This window comes from Apodemus sylvaticus, chromosome 15 (assembly GCF_947179515.1).
Source record: "Apodemus sylvaticus chromosome 15, mApoSyl1.1, whole genome shotgun sequence".
NCBI classification, from domain to species: domain Eukaryota; kingdom Metazoa; phylum Chordata; class Mammalia; order Rodentia; family Muridae; genus Apodemus; species Apodemus sylvaticus.
Genome location: NC_067486.1, coordinates 82,397,420 through 82,409,961, shown reverse-complemented (window position 1 = coordinate 82,409,961; position 12,542 = coordinate 82,397,420). Strand labels below are relative to the sequence as shown.

The 12,542-nt window shown below is 46.7% G+C and overlaps 1 protein-coding gene across 3 annotated transcripts in view; it reads left to right on the top strand.

Moving 5' to 3' along the window:
* The window catches only part of LOC127666361 (protein HIRA), an 85,109-nt gene that overhangs the window by 58,396 nt on the left and 14,171 nt on the right, over window positions 1-12,542 (top strand). For all 3 annotated transcript variants that reach the window (XM_052159238.1, XM_052159239.1, XM_052159240.1), the window contains 7 exons: window positions 3,393-3,594; window positions 4,471-4,575; window positions 7,777-7,925; window positions 9,748-9,909; window positions 10,229-10,287; window positions 10,657-10,762; window positions 12,388-12,510. In XM_052159238.1, coding sequence (XP_052015198.1) covers window positions 3,393-3,594; window positions 4,471-4,575; window positions 7,777-7,925; window positions 9,748-9,909; window positions 10,229-10,287; window positions 10,657-10,762; window positions 12,388-12,510 — 906 coding nt within the window. The remainder of the gene's footprint in view (window positions 1-3,392; window positions 3,595-4,470; window positions 4,576-7,776; window positions 7,926-9,747; window positions 9,910-10,228; window positions 10,288-10,656; window positions 10,763-12,387; window positions 12,511-12,542) is intronic.

The following is a 12,542-nucleotide window of genomic DNA, read 5'->3' as shown; positions in this document are numbered from 1 at the left end:
TTCAAGCAATACTTCTGCTCAGCCGGAAGTTGCTGAAGCCACAGCTCTTGTGGTTTTGTTTGTTTGTTTTTTTTAATACTTTAAGTATTTCCATTTACCCAAGAAGTTCAGTAGGAAGGGTAATGTCTTTTTCTATTATAAGTGAGATAAGTTTTTGATGGGGGGGGTGCTTTTTTTTGTTTTTGTTTTTGTTTTTTTGTTTGTTTGTTTGTTTGTTTGGATTTGGTTTTTTTGAGACAGGGTTTCTCTGTGTAGCCCTGGCTGTCCTGGAACTCACTCTGTAGACCAGGCTGGCCTCGAACTCAGAAATCCACCTGCCTCTGCCTCCCAGAGTGTTGGGATTACAGGTGAGCGCCACCATCGCCCAGCTTTGGGGGTTGCTTTTTAAGAGAGGAAAGACTTACTTGGGCTCCGAGTTGGAGTGTTCTCACTGGATTGTGCTAGAGTGGCCTCTAGTGAGCTGGAAAGCTTTCTTCTGTGTACGAGCAAGAACGAAGCAAACGTCATCTGATATGACAGTGTCTTCTTGAAAACAGGATGCGCCATGTCAATGGGTGCCCCATCCAGCAGTTTGTCCCCAGGTGGGGTTTGGTACCAGATGGATGAAAAAAATAAAAAGGAAAGGACATGGCTGCTTCTAGGTATGGTGGAGGAGGAAGTTTACTGTAGCTAAAAGCATAACTAGAGGTAGGTAGAGCATCTGCGAGAGTTCAGAGTGGACATGATCCTGAGCCATGTGAGAGAGACGGGGATGGGAAGGGAGAGGGGAACTAGGCAGCCGCCAAGAGGCCTGAAGGTAAAAGACTGGCAAGTACCCAATATGGCTACATTATACAGAGAAGGGCAGCTGTGGGGAGGGAAGCCCAGCCCACTATCTGGGCTGGAGCAGTTCAGGGCAGGGGGTGGGATGTGCCAGCCAGGAGGACTGAGGGATGCTGGGAGAACCTGGCAGCCAGATCTGCTTTGATTGTTAATGGGTACTCAGCCATTTGTCCTGGGTTTGAGACCTAATATGCCATTCAACCCAAACATGCCTAGCAAGTTCACAGGTAGGAACTTCACTTAGTTTTTATTTTCTAAGATAGGTGGTGACTGTTTCTCATCCTGTTGCTGGGAACTTTCATCAGAGACTTGAAGTTCTTGTCTTCTTTCACTTGCTTGGTTAGAGTTAAATACCAAGATACTTTATATTATTTGTGACTATTGTGAAGGGTGTTCTTTTCTTAATTTCTTTTTCAGCTCATTTATCCTTTATAGAGAAAGGCTACTGATTTGTTTGAGTTAGTTTTCTATCCAGCCACTTTGCTGAAGTTTTTGTTAGCTGTAGGAGATCTTTGGTAGAATTTTTGGGGTCACTTATGTATGCTATCTTATCATCCACAAAGGGTAGACACGTTGACTTCTTCCTTTCTGATTTGTATCTCTTTTAGATCTTCTAGTACTATATTGAATAAATAGGGAGAGAGTGGGCAGCCTTGTGCCAGATTTTGGTTTCTCTCCATTTAATTTGTATGTTGGTTCTATTATGTTTAAGTATGTGCTTTGAATTCCTGATCAATCCAAGACTTTTTTTTTTTTTTTGGTTGTTTTTGTTTTTTTCAGACAGGGTTTCTCTGTGTAGCCCTGGCTGTCCTGGAACTCACTCTGTAGACCAGGCTGGCTTTGAACTCAGAAATCCACCTGCCTCTGCCTCTCAAGTGCTAGGATTAAAGGTGTGCGCCACCACTGCCCGGCAATCCAAGATTTTTAACATGAAGGGATGTTGTATTTTATTGAAGGCTTTTTCAGCATCTAATGAGATGATCATGTGATTTTTTTTTTTTGAGTTTGTTTATATAGTGGATTACACTGATGGATTTTCATGTATTGAACCATCCCTGCATCCCTGGGATGAAACCTACTTGATCACGGTGAATGATTGTTTTGATGTGTTCTTGGATTTGGTTGGCAAGAATTTTATTGAGTATTTTTGCATCGATATTCATAAGGGAAATTGGTTTGAAGTTCTCATACATTGTTGAGTCTTTGTGTGGTTTAGGTATCAGAGTAACTGTGGCTTCATAGAATAAATTGGGTTTTGTTCCTTCTGTTTCTATTTTGTGCGATAGTTTGAGGAGTATTGGCATCAAGTCTTCTTTGAAGGTCTGATAGAATTCTGTACGAAACCATCTGGTCCTAGACTTATTTTGGTTGGGAGACTTTTAATGACTGCGTCTAGACAGATTCATTAGTGCAAGACCCTGAGATGGAATCTACCTTTGTCTTGAAAATCAGATGTTCTTTATGTTTAGTGGTAGGTTTGGTTCACTTTTCCCCCCCAGAATTGGCTTTTGGGGGCTATTTCAGGGAATTGAATAGTTAAGACAAAGAAAGGAAAACTGTTTGCTTCCTGACATCGGAGCTGTGCCTCACACTCTAAGATCTCTACAAAGAGTTCCGACTGTTGAAGAAAAGGCCCTCTGAGATTTTATCTTGAAGAAAGAAAAGAGGCAGGAACTCAGTCTTCTGAAATGGTTAAGTAAAAAGTACTTGAATCTCCTTAGAGCCTCTTTGCCTGTCTGTCCAGTGGGCAGCTGCCTGACTTGTGTGCTTCTTCTATAATCCTGTGATTCTCTCTTCCCTTTGTTACTGCACCAGCACCCCTAGTATAGTCCCATGGGATTATGGATCCTTCTTTAAACAAGTTCCTTAGTATGGGAGGCAGTCACTAGAGGGCTCTGGAGATGGGTACTTGCTTATTCTACTGACAAAGGGCAAGGGCCCTGGTAGAGTACTATTTCTGAGGGCAGACGTTGCTTTGGAGAATGGAAGGCCATGTTTCTAACTGGTTGCTTTCCCTTAAGCCATGGGGAGTTTTCGCCATCTTTGACTGAAAATCTAGCAGGGTCCTTGGAAGTAAAAACTGAATGTGTGGGAACCCATCTGCCACTAGCTTGCCCATCCTCAGTGTCACCACATACCATAACTGACACTTTCAGTTTTTCCAGCTGTCTGTTGTTATTTAACATCACCTATCAAGCTCATTGTTGGAGCAGAAACCAGAAGCCCTCTCTTTATACTGTTTATAACTCTTGAGAAGAGTGGACTTTTTAAAGTGTAGGGTTAGAGAGATGGCCTGGGGTTGAGAGCTCTTGTTGTTATTGCACAGGGCCTATGCTCAATTCCCAGCACCCACAGGATGGCTTCTTACAGCTGTTAACTCCAGTTCCAGGGTGTCTGGCACCCTCTGCTGACCTGGAGGACACTAGGCACACACATGATACATAGATACACATGTAGGCAAAACACCCATACACATAAAACAAAATAAATAAAAATCTTAAAAAAAAAGAGAGAGAAAATCATGGAATGAATGGCTTTGTGGATAGAGTTACAGATGTCTTTGATTTCAGGTTGAAAGAGCAGAACCTCGTCAAGGAGCTGAGGTCCCGGGAGCTGGAGAGCAGTAGTGACAGTGATGAGAAGGTCCACCTGGCCAAGCCCTCTTCACTGTCTAAGCGCAAACTTGAACTTGAGGTAGAGACGGTAGAAAAGAAGAAGAAAGGTCGCCCTCGGAAGGATTCTCGTCTTTTGCCCATGTCTCTGTCCGTCCAGGTGAGGCCTATGGACCGTCTTGCCTGTCCTACCCTGCCTCGTTGGGAGGCCCTTGTGTGTGGATGGTGTCTTATTAGTGTGAGAAGCTTAGACACACCATTTGTTGTATCTTGTAGGCCATGTTCCTCAGACCTGCCTGCCACTCATAGAGACCTTGAGTAGACTGTTAAGACTTTTTCTGGGAGGCAAAAAAGAAGTGCCCGTTTACTTCATGCAGGGTACAACAGATCGAAGAAGTGATTCCATCTAAGTCCAGTCTGGGTTACTGAGGAGCATGAGCAGAGTGTATATTCAAAAGCACTGCACTGGGAAGCCCCACCCCACCGTGGGTGACAGAGCATATGCACTGTGACTGGAGTCCCACCCTCAGTCACGCTTCTGCCTCTTAGTTCTCTAACCCATTCCTTAAGACCAAGGCCATTCCTTAAGCCTGGCGATGGGAGGGAGTGTTGTCTGGAATGTAGGCGAGAGAGAGTCTAGTAACCTCCCTCTTCCAGCTTCACTGAGGGAATGTTAGGAGCTCCATTTTTGGTACTGTAGACCCAACTATCACTGTATTGTTTTTCTTATTTCATTGCCATGACGTGGGGCCAACATATTCTGTAGGTCACCACAGCAGTCTCTGCTCCATGATGGCGAGATGGCACTCAGAGGAAATAGCTACACCAGAACTGGTCCCCTGATGTCAGCCCCCTCATCTGTCAGGTGGGGATTCTTGTAGCATTCCCTTGTGCTTTCTGCCTTCCAGAGTAGGTGGACATGCCTTGGGAACAGGCCCAGCCTCACCTTAGACCCTTACCTCTGGGTGACTTACTTTCCCTAATGTTACCCCTGTAGTGTTTAGGTGGAGCTCAGGGATATTTCTGACTCTTTTAGTCTCCAGCTGCCCTGTCTGCAGAGAAGGAGGCCATGTGTCTGTCCGCACCAGCACTTGCACTGAAGCTGCCAATTCCAGGCCCACAGAGAGCGTTCACCCTCCAGGTGAGGATTGGAACTCCTACCACTCCCTCATAAGAGCATACATTCTCTCTCCCCTGATATAGGCCCCCTCGTGCTACACCTTGGGACTCATTTTCAGGGGCTCTCTATCTTCTGGAGGGATACTAGCTGACTGGGGTAGGCCGCTAGCCTCCTATCCCTACCCTCATGTCTCTTTCTCTCTCTAGTTTGCTTCTAAGTCTCAACTGCCAGGGCTGCTGCCCTTACCATCGAATCTGGATACCAGCTCTTTCAAGACCTGACTTGTGCGTCCTCTGAGAAGCCTCTTGCATGGCAGTGTCAGGCTGGGCGCCCATGGCACATGCGTCTGTGTCTGCCCTAGTCCTTAGCTGGCTCTCAGAACCTGGCTTAAATATTCTTTCTTAGGTTTCTTTTTAGATTTATTTTATTTTCATTTTATGTGTATGAATATTTTGCCCACACCTATGCATGTATACCATATGCATACTTGTTGCTCATAGAGGTCAGAAGAAGGAAGTTACACATAGTTGTGAGCTGCCATGTGGGTGCTGGGAGTTGAACCAGGTCCTCTGTAAGAACAACACATGCTTCAAGCCACTGAGCCATCTCTCTAGTGCCAAGAGTAGAGACTTATTACCATGAAATTATTCAAACAGTGTTAGACTAAATAATCCCTTCTATGCACATGCCCGGCATCTGTGTCCATGCTTTTCCCATTATGGGGGCTTTCCACTTACCTGTCATTTCACTGTACACCTCTACATCTAGCTTGGTGCATCTCCTTCGACAACCTTCGTGGACTCTGTATCTATGTCATTTTCCTCTGGCCACATGGTAGGAGAGGTATGAGCTGGTGATGCGGTGCTTGAGAATAGGCACCATCTCTTCCAGACATAGTTGTGTGTGCGCGCGCGCGCGCGCGTGTGTGTGTGTGTGTGTGTGTGTGTGTGTGTGCGCGTGTGTGTGTGTGTGCGAGTACCTGTGTTTGTGCATGCCTGTTTGTGTGTGCGCACGCGCATGCGTGTGTCATGCTGCAGAAGGGTTGAGTATGTTGAAAGGAAGGACAGCACCCATGTGGTGGTTTGTTCATGTGTGCGCGTGCGTGTGCGTGTGCGTGTGCGTGTGTGTGTGTGTGTGTGTGTGTGTGTGTGTGTTGAAAGGAAGGACAACACCCATGTGGTGGTTTGCTTGTGTGTGCGGGGCCATGATGTGTGTAGCTTGGTTGCACAAGGCCACTCCTGGAGACTCGACTCCATAATCCTGTGGACCCCCAATATAAAGAATTATATGCTATCTTCTAGCTCTAAAAGAAGTCAAGGGCTCCCTTAACCTCTTTTCAGACAGTATATATGCTGTCAATTTGCTCCCGTGGTTATCAAGATACTTCATCAAACTATACGCCAACCCACTTTCCCCTCTACTTTTACAGGTCTCCACTCTCATACAGGGAAGAGACTCCACCATCTATATCCAGCATGTCCGATCTCACAGTCCCCTGCCAAGGTCCCATAGCCGAGGGAAATGCACTCGCTGATCAAACTGCCTCAACAGGGACATTCCTCCATAGAACAAGCAGATCAGTTTCACTCACGCACACATACACACACCTAAAGGGGCTTCATGCCTGCTTCCCTCACATCCCTCCTGCTCAACTCCAAAGGATAATAAAGACAGGCTCCTCTTGTGTGTCCCTCATTACCACCCCAGCTTTGCAAAGGATGGGTACCAATCTCCGAGACCTTAAGTCCAATGCCTTATGGCAAATTGATGTCTCCCATATTCCCCAATTCGGCAGACAGAAATATATTTTTGTCACCATATATACGTACTTGCATTTCACATGGGCTACAGCCCAAACAGGAGAAAACTCAAAAAGGTTGGTTCACCATATGCTCTCTACCTTTGCCATGGTGGGCATTCCTCCACAGATAAATACTGACAATGGCCCTGCCTTTACTAATACTCAATTCAAAACCTTTTGCACACACTGGGAAATTGCCCATCATACGAGAATTTCCCACAACCCCCAGGGCCAACGAATAGTAGAACACTTGAGACTTTAAAGACCCGGCTCCTAAAACAAAAGACAACCGCCTATCCCCCTAATGTACAATTAGTGATGGCTCTGACTACCCTAAACATATTTAATGTCTGTAAAAACTCCAGACATCAAAAAAAAAAAAAAAAAAAAAAGCCGGGCAGTGGTGGTGCACGCCTATAATCCCAGCACTCTGGGAGGCAGAGGCAGGTGGATTTCTGAGTTCGAGGCCAGCCTGGTCTACAGAGTGAGCTCCAGCACAGCCAGGGCTACACAGAGAAACCCTGTCTCGAAAAAAACAAATCCAAAAAAAAAAAAAAAAAAACTCCAGACATCTTCCTATCTCCCTCCATTGGCACACACCAAAATTACACCCCCCCCCACACCACCCCCACCCCGCCAATCCTAGTACGATGGAGAGATCCTTTGGAAGGGACCAGATCCCCCTCCTTACAACTGGGAGGAGCTTCGCTTGTGTCTTTCCACAGGATTATGGAGTTGAGTCTCCAGAGTGGCCTTGCCCAACCAAGCTACACACATCATGGTCCCACACGTGTGTGTGTGTGTGTGTGTGTGTGTGTGTGTGTGTGTGTGTGTGCGTGTGTGTGGCACGCACATGTCCCCAGGGGTCTTCAACTCTCAGTACCACATGGAGCCATCCTCGGTTTCTGGTGTCTAGAGGAAATGTAGCTCCTTGCTTTTAACCAGCCACTCCACTTCACCACTTGCACTTGGGTAAATCTGTCAACTCTTCTGCCTGGCTTTCTATACAGAAACCCAGCTTCTACCGATCAGATCTGTAGATATGTATAAGGCTGAATCTGCTTCATGCCAGGCATTGACGTAGACCATGAAGATATGAGTTATGTAATGCCATAGTATTACATAGGGAAGTTTGTTACTGTAGAGATCACCTTGGGCTTTTTATACTTTCCTCTCTTATCAGATATAGCAGTCTTTGTCTGAGGCTTACTCCCAAGTCCAAGGCTGTAGTCTTGGGCGAATTACACCTCTATGAGATGATATCGCCCAGGCCCTGTCACCCTTCTCTGGTGGCCAGTCTTTGTTGTCTGCCCTGCCTCAGAGCCTAGGCTGTCTTTCGTCCCCGAGAGTCCCCCATCTCTAGGAACTACATGAACAGGCCTACTGCTCTCTGATGTCATGTGTTGCTTTCCTCCATCCAGGTGAGCTCTGACCCCTCCATGTACATTGAGGTGGAGAATGAAGTGACCACTGTTGGGGGGATAAGGCTGAGTCGCCTCAAGTGCAACCGTGAAGGGAAGGAGTGGGAGACAGTGCTGAGCAGCCGCGTCCTCACTGCTGCCGGCAGCTGGTAAGGGCCGTGATGGACTGCACCGGCACAGTTATGGAACATAACCTGTGAGAAGAGAACAGCTTCAGGCGAGGCTCCTCGGCGTCTTCTGAACATTTATTCACCTCTTAGTCTCTACCGTGTCAGTGTCCTTGCCTCATATTGTCACAGGCTGGCTTTAAGCCTGGCTTTAACCCAGTTTAGCAAGACCCCTGCCTGAGGTCTGTCTGCCTTTCCCTGGCCTGCGCAGGTGCCTGGATTTTCACCCAACGTCATGGGTAGGACTGATGGTGCTTCAAGTCCTAGCCCTGCTGGCTTGGGAGGTGGGATTGCCGATGGGTTGTCTTAGTTCAGGGAAGTCACACAGTGTCTTCGTACAGCAGCACAAGGGCTCCTTCCTTGGCTTACTTCAAACAGACAGCCAGCACCTTCAGGTACCCAGTGCTCTCTTGTTTACAACTGTCTAGTTTCAAAGTATGAATACAGGAAAACTTTGAACGGGACCCAGTAGCAGAGAGGGAACTCTCTTTGTGACTGTGTTCTGTCTGATCATTTCTCATGACCATCCGTGTAGCAGATATTTCTACTAGGGCTTTGCAACAGTGATCTCTCAGCAAACAATTTTGGTTCGATCCTTAGTTGCCTGCCTTGAGGTCATGTGTGAATGCTTCTCATCTAACTGGCTGGGTAGATCGTCAGATTCACTTGGACCCAAGTGAGTTTATATAGTATTAGGTTCTGGAAGATCCCACAGTTCTGTGCCTCCTTGGGATTTTCCCTTGGCACAGTATCACTGAGTTTTAAGTCCTAGCTTCCTGTGCATTTGGTACAATTGTACCAACTCTGGTGCTAAGGCAGGTGGCATGTCCCAGCAGGAGTCCAAGGATGTCAGCATAGACTCTCCTGTAGCAATATAGCTGCAAGAATGGGAGCCTCTCCTGTGCAGGCCAAGCCTACAAAGACCCTAGCCAGTGTTGCAGCCCATGTCACAGCTTCATTACTGGAAGCTGGCTAAAGGGAAGCCCTGATCATGAGTGATGATCAGACAGACAGATCGCTATCAAATCCGAGAACTCCCTCCCTGCAATTAGGTCCTGTTCAAAGTTTTCCTCTATTCATACTTTGAAATAGACATTCGTAAACATGAGTGTCTTGCTCATACTTAGAATGGGAAAGTTGGGAGTACTCCTAAGCAGGGGAAATTGCCCATACAATGTACCCTGACTCAAGGGCTCCATATGCCTTGCTAGGGTGTGAGTAACCCATGCACCAGTGCCCTGGCTGTGGACACCGTACTTGAAAGACAGTGGCCTCTTGGTAGGTCCTTGAGGACCACATCTTGATGAGGGTGCTCCTCTGAAGCATTCCTTGCTCATGAAGTAACACCGTTCCTGTCCTAGCCCTGAGAGCCTGGAGTGCTCAGCTGCTGTCCTAGAACAGCCGGGACTAGTGTCTACCTTCTCCCAGCCTGTTCCCTGAGGCCTTGTCTGGACTTTACTGACTAGTTGTAGCCAGGAGTCTGTCACCTGGGCACTGGTCTTCTCTGATGAGTTAGGCACATATTTTGGGCGACCATGTGTTGAATAGCCTTGTGAAGTACTGGACCCCTTGGTCAGTATCAGGTGAGCAGCTCTTTGGGTGAACAGGGGAAAACAGAAGCCCCTTTGTAAGTGCCCAAACAGGCTGTGTGCCTTGTGTCCCTGGTCCTTCATAGCCCTTTCCTTGCCATCCCAGTAGCAGCACTTGCTCAGTGCAAGTGTCTGAGACCCCTCAAGGCCCTAGAGGAAGGCAGGCTCTGCGTCCTTCACCTGGCCCCTGTGACGTATTCCCTCTTCCCTTGCAGTGATGTGGTATGTGTTGCCTGTGAAAAGAGGATGCTGTCGGTGTTCTCTACCTGTGGTCGCCGGCTCCTCCCTCCCATCCTCCTTCCATCTCCAATCTCTACTTTGCACTGCACAGGCCCCTACGTCATGGCACTCACCGCTGCAGCCACACTATCTGTTTGGTGAGAGGCAGGCACAGGCTGGGGCCTCCGGTCTATGTAGGGGTTGGGTGGGGACCCAACAGAGAAGTGGCCAGTGCGCCCAAGAGCAGTTAGCAGTGTTCATTGGTACTGAGATGACCTTTAGCAGAGGGTGGCTACACCCCTGTTTTTCTCAGGGTAGCTGTGGGTGTTGGGAGTATCTCAGTGGATCTGCTGCCTGGAATTTCTTGTGTAGATTTGGGCAAAATAGGGTGGGGAAATAGGCAGGGACCAGGATGTAGTGAAGACATTCTCATATCTTTGACTTGGATGTAGAGCAAGCTGTTCTCTGTCTCTTTAGGGATGTTCACAGACAGGTGGTTGTGGTGAAAGAAGAATCTCTACACTCCATATTGTCAGGTAACCCCTATGGGTGGTCACTCCTCTTCCCCTGGGGTCAGAGTCCCTGGTCTGATACAGCTGTGGTTCACACCCCCTTAGCCCATATCGAGAACCAGGCTTAGGGCACAGCTTACTGTGAGCCAGAGCTCTCCTTACATAGCAGGGAGACATGCTTTCTGGGAGGATGATTATATAGGTCCCTAAAATGGGTGACAGACATCCTGGTAGTTATCAGAATGGCTTGGCTAATGCACCAAACAGAGGTATATAGATAATGATTCAGTAGTCCAGAGGCTTCATATTGGGATCGTGTGAGCCGGGGTTCAGATGTCCCCATTAGTGAATTCATGATTACTGATTAGAACTTATTCCTGTGGTATCCTCCAGGAAGTGATATGACGGTGTCACAGATCTTGCTAACACAGCATGGAATCCCAGTGATGAATTTGTCTGATGGGAAAGCATATTGCTTTAATCCATCCCTCTCCACATGGTAAGAAGGTATCCCTCTGTCCTGTTCCCTGGGAGTGTTTCTATACTGGGCACCAGGGACCATAGGTGGTCATTCCTGCTTGTCCTTCTTTCTTTTGAACTCTCACCAACCCCTGTATGTGCACTACCATCCCGGTAGGGTTCTGTGAACCTGGGATTCCCTCCCTTCAAAGTCTATTTTATTTCCTCGAGCCAGTTTTATCAGAACAGATACTGAGACATTTATGGTTCTTGAAAGACAGGCCTCCTTAACCACTACCAGCATGGTAGCCTTATTAGTAGTCCATTCTATGGGCTTAACAAAATGGTCTTTCAGACTTACTGAAAAAATCAAGCTGGTGATGTGATTTCTCTATTTCCTTTGACTAGTTTAGATTTTTTTAAAAAAAATGTGTGTGGGGTGTGTGTCTCTGTGTGTGTGAGTGTGTGTAGGTATATATTGATGTCTGGTGTCTTTCTCTATTGCTCTCCTTACTTACTCATTTGGCTAGACTAGCTAGTCCCCTCCCCGCCCCTCATCCTCTGTCTCTGCTTTTGAGCACTGGGATTATGAGATTATGAGCAGGTTGCCATAGTTGTCTGGCCTTCATATGGGTGCTAGAGATGCAAATGCCAGTCCTCCTGCTCATGCAGCCAATGTTTATCCATCTGAGTCGTCTTTCTAGCCCACATTAGAGACTCTAACCCAGATATATTCAGCATATGAGCTGTGTGCCAGCCATCCCTCAGGGCCAACACGTGACACCTTCTAGGTCCTTTCCTGTTAACAGCTGCCAGGCATAAGTTCATGTTCAACACTCAGATTTTATTTTTCAGTTAAAAAAATTTTCTGCTACCTTTTTTCTTAACTTGTAAGTAATTATGTATTAATGTGTGATTATAGTGAGGCAAACAGGTTGATCGTTTAAGAAAAGGCAAGTTAGGCATGGAGGTACATACTTGTAACAATAGCACTTACTTAAGAAAAGTGAGACAGGAAGATCTCAAGTTGGACGTTTTAGAGACTCAGAAAAAGGAAAAGACTGGGCTGGAGAGATGGCTCAGTGGTTAAGAGCGCTGACTGCTCTTCCAGAGGTCCTGAGTTCAAATCCCAGCAACCACATGGTGGCTGACAACCATCTGTAATAGAATCCAATGCCCTCTTCTGGTGTGTTGGAAGATAGCTACAGTGTACTTGTATATAATAAATAAATCTTTTAAAAAAAAAAAGGAAAAGACATCAACTTTTTGTTTTGGACATATAAAGATAGCCTTCTATTTTATGGAGAATTTTTTCTTAACAGGTATGTAGAGGGTCCTGAACTGCCTTATCAGGAAAATTGGAGGCCTGGTGTTTCCCAGCAGATAGAACATGGCCAGTTCACACAACATTGTGTGAGCCAGCCATTCAGAATACATTTCATATGGGGTCATTAAGACATTAAGAACCAAGACTATGTAGCTAAAATGTTGAGTGACACTCCTCTCATTTATTAGACTTGTGACTAGAAAGCCTGCCAGTAATGGGCACATGTCTTGGAGGACAGTGTCTTCACTGGTGTGCTAGTGTGGGCGGGCAGGGTTTGTTCTCCTGCCCTTTTGTCTTCTGGTTTTCCTAACCATCTGTTTCTTTCTTTGCCTTCTCAGGAACCTGGTTTCTGACAAGCAGGATTCATTGGCCCAGTGTGCAGATTTCAGGAACAGCCTGCCATCCCAGGATGCCATGCTGTGTTCAGGACCGTTAGCCATAATTCAGGGCCGCACCTCCAAGTATGTGAGCTGAGAGTCTTGACACTGCCAGC